Here is a 12,499-nt window from a genome sequence, read left to right on the forward strand (position 1 = left end):
CGGCGTCCGGGCGCTCAGGGACAGACACCACGGCCCCCTGTGGTGCCCACGAGGGCAAGAGCCGCCCCAGGCACTGTACATGCACTGCTGCACTGGGTCGCCCCCAAACCGGTCTGGTAGGAACTAACAGCCCCAGTTGACACAAGAGAAAATTAAGGCCCAGGAAGGTAAGTTCTTTCAGGAAGGCTGCACAGCTAGGAAGGGATGAGCCCCTTCAGGGACAGGTCCGCACTGCCTGCCACGCAGGGGGCAAGGGCAGTGTAGACGAACGGCCACCGGTGTGTACGATCCCGGCCCTCCCCCACTGGCCATTCGTTCTTTCAGCAAGTTGCTCATTTCTGTCACTCTCCAGGGAGGCAGACGAGGCCCACATCAGCTCATCCACCGGGCTCTTTCCCGGGCCTGAGGCCAGGCTGGATGCAGGCAAGGCAGCCAATGTCTGCTGAGTGCAGGAAGGAATGCATGGGAGACTTGGAGTCAGCCACTCTAGCTGTGTGCCTCCTGTTCTCATCTGTGAACAGTAAAAGACGAACCTCGAAGAGTTGGGTGAATAGAGCACCCTACGATGTCATGATCTCATGTCCCTCCTCTCGTCCAGCCTCCCACTGAGCCACACAAAAGCCCGGCTGGATGGAGGCAAGGCCCCGACCGATAGAACCAGTGCGTTTTTGCCTGAGGCCAGCATCGTGCTGGGTACAGGGAAAGGGGCAGCAAAAAAAGGAGACACGAGACAAAGCTACAAGTCAGACACAGACAGACACAGACACAGACACAGACACAGACACACACTGGGCTCCGATACATCATGGTAGAGCTGCCTGCGGAGGCCTCCAGCCAACCTCACATGAGCATCTCCACTGAGCTCCAAGCTGGAACCATCTGGAACACCACCAGCTAGGGTTCTGGAAAGCGGCTTTTTGGTGGCTTACACGTTCCTTGTCAGCCCTAAATGAAACTTACCACGTTGGCCCTACCTACCATCCCCACCCTCCTTGACCCTCTTTCCCTCTTCCTCCCTGCCTCCTCCACCCCCCACCTTCCCAAGCCAGGCGCCCAGCTTGGCCCCAGCTCTGGGGGGTGGGGCCACACCACATACACCAAGGAGCCACGCGCGTGGACAGACAGGTACCTCCAGAGGCGATGTAGAATCCGCTGGGTGCGTACTTGGCCACCACCACCTGGTGGGCGTGCTCCGTGTAGATGTCGGCGACAGCCGGGTTCTGCAGAGAGGAGACCAGAGTGAACACAGGGAACCGAGAAGCACGCAGACTGCCTTCCACTCTCTGGATTGATGGATTTGGGTGGGAAAATGACACACAGGCACGCAAATACTGAAGTCAAAACCTTCATAAAGAAAACCCCAGAAATACACGTGCCTGCCTGGGTGATAGAATTCTAGGTAATTTTAACTCCTTTACATAATTCAAGATAATTTTCCTTCCTTTGTCTGCTTTCCCGTACTTGCCAGAGTACAAATATGCATTTGTGAAATATATACTGGAAATAAAAGTTTCATTAGAAACTTAAGACAAAATTAGAAAAAAATCTACGACTCTAGTTTCTTCCCACTTGGGAGGAGCTGCTGGCTGCTGCTGCATTCTCTGAGTCCAGTTCCGCCACAGTGGGTCTCCCCTGTTCAGAACCAACTCCACCCCAGGCTGCCAGGCAGTGTCTGACCCTAACCAGAGCCTTTGGCCTGGGTGTGCAGGAACAGAGCGGGGGCAGGCCGCCGGGAGCCTTTCCTCGTCCAAATCCCTCGTTTGGGAAACTCCCTTTCGTGGCACAAATCCAAGGCTGGCTGGACGCTGCAGCAAGATCCGGGCCAGCACTGGGGACCAGGAGCATCTTTCAGTGATAAGGTTTAAACGTAGACTTTACTCAAAGTAGATCACGGCACTCCCCCACCCCCTACACACACAACCAAGGGAGCTCAGCAAACCTGGAGCACGTGCTGAGACGCTCTCCATCTGTCCCCACAGCCGAGCCTTCTCCCGAAAGACCGAGCCATCTACTCCCTGACACCCGCCGACAGCCTTCCACGGGCCAAGTGCACTTGAAAAGAGGCGGCTTCCCACAGGTTGTGGACACATCGGGTCCCAGGGAGCCTGCTGCAGCCACTTCTAACCTGACTCCCAACAGCACCCGCCTCTTAGGATCACCCCGTAGTCTCCCCACCCCCATCTCCTTACACCCCCAGCAAGGTCGAGGCCTGGACTCTTCTCAGCCTCCCAGCCATGGGACCCCCCCCCGCCCCCCATCCCACCAGACTAAGCCCGGAGAAGCACCCCTAAGTTCCAGCTCTGGCAACCACACTCCTGCCATTCCGGTAAGCCCCCTGTCTCTGTAAAGGCTGTGCCCTCGCCAGCAACACCTCTCCCTGCCTGCTGACACCCACTTATCAGGCCTAACGGAGGCGCCATCTGTGCAAAGCCTCCTGTGCTTCCGAAGCATTTCACACGTCCCTAAGGCAGTTGTGACACACACCAGTCCCGGGCCTTCTTGCCCCTCTCCTCCAACTTGTCTTTGACCTGCTTCACATGCATTTATCTCTTTAGCCATCACAGCAGCTAGCAAATAACAGAGGCTCAGTAAGTGTTTTTTGGGGGGGAAAAGGTTGACATAGTCCTTTTACCCTTAGGACTTAACACTTAGCATCCGATGACAAGAGTAGGTCCGTGCTTCATAAATTAGTCCACTGCAGAATAAACATTTGCTAAATGAAATTAGAAAGCTATCAAGCATCCGAAGATATTCTGAATGGCAAATAAGTACATGAAAAAGTGCTCAGTGTCATCAGTCTTTTGGGAAATGCAAATCAGAACTATGATAAGAAACCACCACGCATCCACTAGAGTCAATAAAATGACGACTGATGTCACCAAATGCTGGCGAGGATGGGGGGGGGGGTGCGGTACAGTCTGGTACGCTTATATATTGCTGGTGGGAATGCAAAATAATACAGCCAGAAAATAGTCTGGCTGGTTATTTATAAAGTTAAACATATACAAAACCCCAGCAATCTCACTCCTAGGTATTTGTCCAAGAGAAATAAAAGCGCATGTCCACAAAAAGACACACATGCGCGAAGGTTCACAACCGTCCCCAAGTGGAAACAACCCAAACATCCACCCACAGGTGCCTAGAGAAGCAAACTGTGCTGTCCATCCAGCGGAACACGACTCTGCAACTGTCACAAACTGCTAAATACCCTCAACCACAGGAAGGGGACTGCAAAGCCTTCCACTAAGTGACAAAGCTGGCCACAGAAGAGGACACGCCTCGTGGCTCCTTTCTGATCAAAGTCTAGGAAAGGCAAGCCCACTGTGACTGCAAGCAGGTCGAGGCTGCCAGGAGCTGTGGGGAGGGTGGAGAGGCGGATGGAGTGCGAGGGGGCAAGAGGGCACTTTAGGGAGTAACCACAATGTTCTGTATCATGACCGTGGCGGTGGCGATGGGAGGGTATCTGCCCAAACTCCAGCTGTGCACTTAAAACGGATGGATTTTATTGCACCTAGATTACATGTCAATAAAACAATGATGCCCCAGGATCCACTACACGTCCATCTAACCCAACCTGTTTCTGCCCAGGTTAGTCCTTTGTACCTGAACATTCTAACACAGACAACTTCCCTCACAGAGGAGCTGGCAAAAGCGGTCTGCGGCCAGGCTGCCACCAAGGCCCTTGTTCAGGTGTCCATTTTGAGGGCTCTCACGTCCACGCGTGGTCACTACGGATGGGGAAGCCCACCCCCGAGGGCAACTAATGTGCACGCTGGATGCACTGCCTGGCACTGCCCTTAGGGGGTGAGTGGGTGGGTAGGGCGATGCTGCAAGATGATTAAGCAGCTGCCCTGGGAGGAAGTCCTGCCCCTAAAAATCCTTCTCCCCGATGGTCAGGGGAGTGAAACCCCAGGGTCATCCCTCGCAGGCTCTGGGCTGGATGAGACAGCACCTGGTCTGTGTTCCTGATGCAACCGGGGGCAAGTTCTCTAGGCTGAATGTAACACACCCGATGGGCAGCACCCCCTCTCGCTGCTCCGCACACAGGGAGGCTGGCTGCCTGAGCCAAAGATGACGCCCCTGTCCCCAGCGTGTCCGCTGCGGGCCAGGCTCATCGCACACCAGCAGGGTCAGGACCCTCAGAGCGGGTAGCAGCTCTCCCCCTCCTCCACCTCACCCCTCCCCTGCCTTCCCCACCCCCCACCCATTCCCTCCCCCCTCTCCTGTGGTCTCCAGGGAGAACAGGATTTGGGGTGTGCAGTTCAGCTGGGGAAGCGCCTGGGAACACGGGGAATGAGACAGGAAGGGAAGGAAGCCAACTCCAGAAGCAGCAGGGAGACCTTCAGAGCAGGGCTGGGTTGTCTGCCCTGCCCAGAGGGTGCGAGGCTGGCGTGCCCCTCCCCTGGGACTTCCTTCCTGCCCTGCCCCCATGAGGCGACAAGGGATTTCGAGCAGAAACCAGGAGGAAGCCCTGGCATTTGAGGCCTGTGGGCGGTGCCTAGGGGATGTGGGCAGAGGCGGGCAGAGCCCATGAACACCTCCTGTCATCTCGCGGAGACCCCAGGCTCACCACAGCCCTGCCCCTCACCTCTCTCCCCACCCTGCCCCAACCTGTGAACCCAGGCCTGTCCCAGCTCTGTGCCATCTTCTTCAACACCTCTTGACCCCACCTTGTCTTTCCACCCTGGCCAGATTCCATCCAGTTCTTCCCGCCCCTCCTGGGACGCAGACATTAACCTGACAGTATCCTTTGAACTGAGCCTCCTGCCTTCCATGGATCCACCAGGTTCCACGTCCTGACTCCTGATCTGATCATCTCAGAGGGCCGGTTCAGGGCCCAGCCACGCAGGTATCTTGGGCCAACGGAGAAGGCCACCCCCACCTCCCACCTGTGTGTGAAGCACCCCCCTCCTCACCCCCAGCAACCTAAGCAATCTCCCATCACACAGAAGGTGGAATCACTAAAAGAGCCCCTCCAGGCTCTCTCACCTTCCTTTGTCCTCTAAGGCGCAGGTGCTGAGGTCAGAGGTCACCTCCACTTAACAAGTAAGGTTACAGCGTGGCCCCAGCCTTGCCACGGCATGCCTGGCCCCCCGTGAACCCCATGGATGCGTCAGGAGTCGGGAAAGTCGCCCAGCCAGCGAAGCTGTGGGACACAGCACTGCGGAGGCCTCTGGAGAAGGTCCTGGGCCTCCTCCAAACTCGACCAGGCAAAGTGAGCACGACCTTTGTTAAGGAGGATTAAGTTTCCAGAGCGCTGGCTTTCTAAACACACCCAGTTCCTAAAAGCAGGCCCTGGTAGCCAGACCTGTGTGGCAAACTCCCCTGCAGGGCCCTCTGCTCACTGGCGACTAGGGCCCAACTCGAATGACCGCAGAGCAACCCGGCTGACAAACCTCTGCGCTTCCAGACCTGCAGGTTCGAACCCAGAGGCTCAGCCTGATCACACTGCCTCAGAGGATGGCAAGAGCACACCGAATACTGTGCATTCCCTCCTCCAGAGAACTCCCTGCGCCTGCACCTACTCTGGGCTGGCCCAGGGTCCAGCTGTGTGTGAACCAGTGACTTCATACACAGGGCAGTCAGCCCGCCCTGCTCAACCTTCCAGGCTCCCTTTCACCCAGAGTAACACAGCCCTAACCTGCGGTCCACAGTGCACTTCCCATTCCACCCTCGTTCCTCTTCCACCAGATCACTAGCTGGGACATTCTTCCCTTTACCTTTCTCAGTCTGGAATATCTTCTCTACTTCCAGGTCCCAGATAACCTTCTCCTAATTATCTTCTAACCTCAGGCAAAGGCTACCTCCTCCAAGAAGCCTTCCCTGATGCTCCAAGCTGGAAGTGATCTCTCCCAGCCCAGAAAGCCCACACTATCTTCCCTAACCTCCACCCCACTGCCCTTTCTACCTTGGACTGCATGCTACTCTTATACCCACAAAGCTTCCCACAGAGGGCAGGGCCCAGGTCTGATTCACCACTTCTTCCAACTTCCATGTACTTGTATTCCCTGTCTAGACTCCCCCCACCTCTGCTGTCTCAATCCCCTTCCTGGAGAACTCCTACTCACCCTCCAAAACCCAATTCAAAGTGCCCTTTCTCCAGAAGCCCTTCCTTGTGGTTCTGTGGCACAGCTGGTCCTTCCCTGTTGTTCCCAAAGCACGCAGGACACACTTCCTTTAAAGCACTAACCCTGTGCTTTAGAATGTTACTTACTGGAGTTCTTCAATCACCCCTGCTGACATTTTGGGCTGCAGGACAGTTCTGTGCATTGTGGGATGTTTGGCAACATCCCTGGCCTCTACCCACTAGATACCAGTAGCACAAAAATGTCTTCAGACTTTGCCAAACATCCCTCAGCAGGGGGTGAAGCTGCCTCACTGAGACCTACTGATTTAATCTTGGGCACTGTGGCTGCGGGCAGGGCTTGGCAAGACGGAATGTGTGTGGGAGACATCAGGACTGAGGACTCATGTGTCAGCTGATAATGCCTTCATCTTTGAGCAGCCTCCTAATTGGCCTCCCTCCCACCTCACATCTTAGATACAGAACCATCTCTCTACTGACTTGACTGCACTGCTCATCTGCTGAACCTTTCCATGGTTCTGGTGGCCTCTGGTCAGGGCCGGGCTGTCTCGGAGCTGCCCAGCCCCCAGCACCAGAGCCCTGCACCCTCTCCTGCCTGCCTGCTGCTCCCCCAACCCCAGTGCTCCAGCCACAAAACTCCACAACCTGTGCAGGACCCTCTCGCCACGCCCACTCCACCTGACTGGTCCCTAATTGGGCCGCCAGCTGCTCAGACCCCCTTGGGATGACGCCTCATGGGACGTCCCTTCATCTCAGCATCTGTCCCGTCCGACTGTCGGTTTCCCCGGGAGATTGCATGCTCCGTGAGGACGGGCCTTTGCTGGGGTGTCTCCAGAGCAGGTGCTTATAAACACTTGTAACAGGATTAACTGGGGCTCGAGTAGAGCAGATGGAGGGGAGCGGGGCGGGGAGAGTAACAGGAATGCCCACCCAGAGCCAGCTGACACTCAGGGGGTCCCCCCGTGACTGGCAACGGGGCGGGGGGGGGGGGGACACATGGACACAACACACTGATGTCACAGCCAAAAGCACCTGAGGGTCACTGGCCCAGGAGCCAGTGAGGCACGTCCCCACACAGCTCTGGGGCCTTCGCGGAGCCCCGTTTCCTCACTCGTTCAGACCACAGGACCCCAGTTCTCTCCCGGCCCTGGACCCCACACGCGTGCTGCCCACTGGCTTTCTGTCCAGGCGGTAATCAAACACACCACTTCCTTCTGTCCCCCAGGGGCCCATTTCACCCCCAGCCAAGGCAGCGAGCTCCGCGCAGGCAGGGCTTCTGGGTCCACGCTCCCCGCAGGGCCGGCGGCCATCCCGGGCACGCGGCAGGGCCTCGGAGGCATGTGCAATGGGACAGCAGGGACGAGCTCAGTCTTTCTCTAGCCATCTGTCCCTTCACGTACACACCCCACCCCCACCTGAAGGGGACACACATGACCGGCAGCAGGTTATTCCGTGTGAAACTCAGCACTCAAGTGCAACATCCCCCAACCTGGTGTCTACCCTGTTCAAGGAGATTAGTCCTGTGCCTGGAAGCACAGCAACGTCAAATTGCTACAAACACTGCGCTCCCTGGAATCTAACTTCATATATATCATTTTTTCCAAATATATATACGTGTGTCTATATATATACATATGCATGTGTGTGCGTAAGTGTGTATATATATAACATACATTTTCGTTCTGGAATCTAGGGACTGGGTATTTTAAAAAGTAAGCCCCAAACTTGCCCTTGCAGCAAATCTGCTGGCTGCTTCCGGCACTGGAGGGGCCTCTGCTGGGAGGCTCACTTGCCAAAGCTGTTTTACTGGGAAGTGATCCCCAGCGGTTTAGCGTATGAAGAGGCTCCTTTACAGCCACTGGGAGGGACCTTCCCAGACTACAGAGCAGACAGCGGGCAAGGGCGACGCGGGCCTGGACGCGGGCCTGGAGGTGAGCGTGTCTCAGGTCCCCTCCTCCTGGAATACTCCTTCCTGAACAGCCACATCACCGCATGCTTTTTTACTCTGTGGAGAATTTCCTCTCCACGGTGTGGCAATCGGATGTGATGAAAGAAAATAGATAAGAAACACTCTTTCCTACCAGCATGGACACTGGGTTCACAAAACAACTTTTAAGGCAGCAAAGTGAAGGACAGCCGTGGCTCCAAGCGGGAGGTCAGCGGAGTCGTGATACCTGTGTGGTGTGGATAAAGGTGGATGCCACGCCATTTAGGTCCAGCAGCCTGAACCAGGCTAAGCCTTTCTTACTTCCATGCAGTAAAACCTTCAGTGGCCGCCTGGCTTTCAAGGCCTTTCAATCAACAAATGACTTACTGAGCACCTACTACGTGCCAGGCACTGGGCTAGGCCAGGACATAGCAGGTTAGGGTGGCTGCACAGTGGCCAGCTCCCCACGCACTGTTAGCACCAGGGGGCAGAGAAGGCCAGGATGGGAGCGCTATTTAGGATGGGCCCGGCCACATGGCAACATCTAAACAGAAACATAAAGCAAGACACGGGGAGTGAGCCACGCAGCTATTTGAGGAAAGAATATGCGGACAAAGGCCACGCCCGTGTCCCGAGACCCACATGTCTCCAGGGAGAGCACAGAGGCCGAGCTGCCTGCAGCCTGTGGAAGAAGGTGGGGAGTGAGCTGAGATTGGAGGTGCAAGGCTGGATGGTGAGGGCCTATCAGCCTCAGTCCGTCGGGGAGAGCAAAGGAGGAATTCGATCTTACATTTTAACAGAACTGGTCCAGCTGTGGTGCTGAGAGCGGAAAAGAGGACAGACAGGATGGAAGACCAGGTTGGCCTTTTGTTTTTGCAATCCAAGCGAGAGAGCATGGTAGCTTGGATGAGGGCGGAAGCAGAGAAAGTAGTTCTGTTAGATTCTGAAGCCTTTGAGTGTAGAGTCAATAGGATTCACTGAAGAACTAAATATGGCAAGGAAAGGGGAACCAAGGAGAAGTCCAAGGTTGGGGCCTGACTGGCTGGGAGTGGCATTGCCATTCTGGGCATGGACACATGGGAAACCCAAATGTGGTATGGGTGCATTAAGTATGAGCTGCCAATCAGACATCTGTTAGACGTTCCACAGTCTGGTCCCCTTCTCCCTTTCATGGCTCTTCTCTACTCTGAGCTTGTATTCCAGCCAGACTACCTTCCTTCCTACTTCCTGAATGTTTAGGAGATTCATGTTTTTCTTCCCAAGGAGTACTCTGCCCTCATAAAAAATGTACCCACCGTTACTCAAGTACCAATGGTCCACCCCCCAAAAGCCTAGATGCCTGATGTACGTTCACAACAGGGAGGAAGGAACACATCAGCATCCCAATGCTGTCCTGGCCCCGCAGAAACTTACAAATAGGTGGGAAAGGAAAGTAGATGTGCCCTTAAAAGAGAATGAGTAAACTCTGGAGCACTGATTAAAAAGCTCAGAAGAACAAGCAGAATGGGTTCTACAAGTCAGGGAATGAAAGGCCTCCTGCAAAGAGGGTGCTTGTCCCTGGCTGTAAACAGCTTCTCCATTGCAAACAGCTTCAGTTATTGGCTACCTTCACCTCGCTAAGCCTGACCCCAGTCCTGAGCAATGGGCCCACTGCGGGGGTGGGGAGGTGGGGGGATGGTCGTGTTAAAGGAGATGCTGCAGGTTAAGAACCTTTCATGGTACCAGACGCACAGGTCTTCAGGTGAGGTCTCCCATCGGGAAGTGAGTATAGCCTGCCACGAAAGTGTGTGTGCCTTGTTAGGGACAAACCCAAGCGTTCCTTCCACTGTGCTGTATCCCTGAAACGCCCATTTTATTTGACAAACTACAAGTGAGTATCCACCCACTTAGGACGATCTCAACTTTTATTTTCTCAACATCTCAGAACCTCCCTGGAGACCTCCAGATCTTTCCGATCTAAGTCCCTGGCGATGATGTTTCCCCCAGTTCTGAGCGAGGCGGGATCCACTTTCTAGGAATCCGTGTCTAGCAGAGGAGCTGTTAGCACCTTCAAAGCACATTCACACTCACCCACCTCCCTCAGCTGAGGTGTCCGGCCATCCTAGGCAGGCAGAAACTGCCAAATAGAGCTCTGTCTCCCAGCAGACTGCTTGGCTTAACCAGAGATGGGGGCAGAGCCGGCAGCACCTCAGACCACACAGGGGCCTCTCCTCTCACAGACAAGGAAACCAAGCCCCGCAGAGCCCCTTCACTCCCTCAGCCAGCTCTGAGCTTCCTGAGAACAAGGGTGTCTCAAAAGTGACAATTCCAACCCCCCCAAGGATAATCATGCACAACACATGTGAATTTCAGTTGACATCCCTTGAGGGCACCAGCAATCAAAACCATCCACCTACAAACTGTGCACAAGGCCCGCCCCAAGCTCAGGAGACGCCCCTGCCCCATGCACCCCCAAATGGTCAGGTTGGTACCTCCGGCTTCCATCCCCCACACCACCACTCAGCTGAGGCAAGCAGAAGAAAGATTGCAGTGTGCAATCCCAGCAGCCTGGAGACTGACAAGCAGACTGGGTCATTTCAATAATTACAGAGAAGTAACGGAAATTTTCGAGGATTTCCCAAGGAATGGGCTCTAGAAGCATTCTCAGCCTGGGCACAGGATGCCTGTGCAGATGACTCATGGGAATAAACCAGGTCCTGATTTTGCGCTGGGGCTCAGATTTGTAGGTGCAAGATCAGGCTGAAATGCAGAGACCTGGCTCTGCCACACTGGGGGACCCTGGATGTGAAATGATTAAACACGAGTGCCATTTACCCAGTGCTGGGTGTCTGCCAGCCATGCTGGGCTGGAGGGACACTGCGTCTCACTCAGGGGGCCCAGGCGGCCGGGGGGGGGGGGGGGGGGGGGGAGGGCGGCGGGAGCTTCATCTCATCATCTCCATTTTACACATGAGAAAACTGGGGCTCAGAGAGGCCAAGTCACCAACCACCCCAAGGTCAAGGTCCGATCCCTCAAACCCAGAGCCTTTCTTCTTCGGAAAGGAACTAATCTGAGCCTCAGCTTCCCCAAGAAGAAAGAGAATCGGGCCAGTATAAATTTGAAGCTCTTCCTGGGCTTCCGAGGTGTGGTCCCAAGGCTGAGGGGGCGTGGCGTTCCTCTCCCCAGGCCGCAGGGCGGGAGGTGAGGGGGTGGAAGGGGAAGAATTAACCCGAGAGCTGCGCTCACGGAAAGAACCAGCGCCTAGCTGGGGGAAGGGAGCAGGTACTCACGTCGATGTTCCTTAGGATGACGCACTTTCCATTGGTGTAAAGAAAATTGTTGCCCTTGGGGTCGCCGCCGATGATCTTGGAGACACCCCTCTCCACCTGGGGGAGGCTGGCGAACACCTTCTCTGCAGAGACACAAACGCGGCAGGGCACGTGAGGGGCAGCCCCTGCCTCAGCCCCCCGCCAGGCTGAGGACCCAGGGGAGGGAAAGAGGAAATGGAGGGGCCCTGGACCGGTCCCAGCCGGTCACCTGTTGCCTCCACCCGGAGGGGCGGTCGCCACTTTGAAGGAGCGCAGGGGACGGCGCGACTTCCTGGTCCGCGCTCCCCACCAGGCCCTTCAGGGATGCGGGAGCTCCGCAGGGCCCCGACCGCATCGCCAACTTTGGGGCGCCCCCCCGGCCGGGGATCACCGCCCGGCGCCCCCGAGGGCGGCGGGGCGCTCACCGGCCTGCGCCCGCACCCCTCCCCCGTGCCCCGGGGACCCCTCCGGGCCGCCCGCGCCCCGCGCCCCGCGCCGGCCGAGGGGGCTAGGCAGGGCGGGCGCCCACCCCGGGGGCACCGGGCCGCGGCACTTACTGATCTCGTACGGCATCGTTGCCCACTTGTTACCGCGCAGCGCTCGCCGAGAGCCTCCGGGGCCGCGCACGCCGCGAATCAGACCTGGCCGAGGCCGAGCCGGGGACCGGGGCCGAAAGGCGGCGCCGGGCGTGCCGGGCGCGGAGGGGGCGGTCCGAGGCCGGGTCTCCGAGGCCGGCTCGCGCCCAGCCCTGCGCGCTGCCGCTGCGGACGCGCCGAACCCGGAAGCGCGGCCCCGCGCGCGGCTCGCCCCCAGCTTTGACCATATATAGTCAAGCGCTCAGCTCGGCGGCTGCGGCCCCGGCGAGCCTGCGCGGACCTGGCCGCGCCCCTCCCCCCCTGCGCGGGCCCCGCCCAGCGCTCCCCGCCTCCGGAAGTGACGTCGACTCGCGGCCCTGTGAAAAGGCGGCGCGGGTCGTCCTGGCAATGAGAATGCTCCTGGGAACGGGTGGGTAAGGATGAGGGCTCCTGGAAAAGAGTGTCTGGGAGGTTGGGCTGCTCGAAGCTTGATTTTTGCTGAAGTTTTGCGGGCGCTGAAAGCAGCGGAGCGCGCGGGAGAAGCGTTTTTCCTGCCTGTGTTTGCGTAGCGGGCGTTCCTGAGCCGCCAGCCTTCCGGCCGGCCGAGTGGGCGCCTACTGTTCGC

General features: G+C 57.0%; 1 protein-coding gene across 1 annotated transcript in view; it reads right to left on the reverse strand.

Annotated features, from left to right (window-relative positions):
• The window catches only part of WDR1 (WD repeat domain 1), a 38,798-nt gene extending 26,727 nt beyond the window's left edge, over nt 1-12,071 (reverse strand). Inside the window, exons 1-3 of the mRNA XM_057705603.1 lie at nt 11,857-12,071; nt 11,282-11,403; nt 1,130-1,220 (exon numbers count right to left, since the gene is read on the reverse strand). Of these exons, the coding sequence (XP_057561586.1) occupies nt 1,130-1,220; nt 11,282-11,403; nt 11,857-11,872 (229 nt within the window). The 5' untranslated portion in view covers nt 11,873-12,071. The remainder of the gene's footprint in view (nt 1-1,129; nt 1,221-11,281; nt 11,404-11,856) is intronic.
• Between the last annotated feature and the right edge of the window lie 428 nt (nt 12,072-12,499).

The sequence above is a fragment of the Hippopotamus amphibius genome, chromosome 13 (genome assembly GCF_030028045.1).
Source record: "Hippopotamus amphibius kiboko isolate mHipAmp2 chromosome 13, mHipAmp2.hap2, whole genome shotgun sequence".
In the NCBI taxonomy this organism is placed as follows: domain Eukaryota; kingdom Metazoa; phylum Chordata; class Mammalia; order Artiodactyla; family Hippopotamidae; genus Hippopotamus; species Hippopotamus amphibius.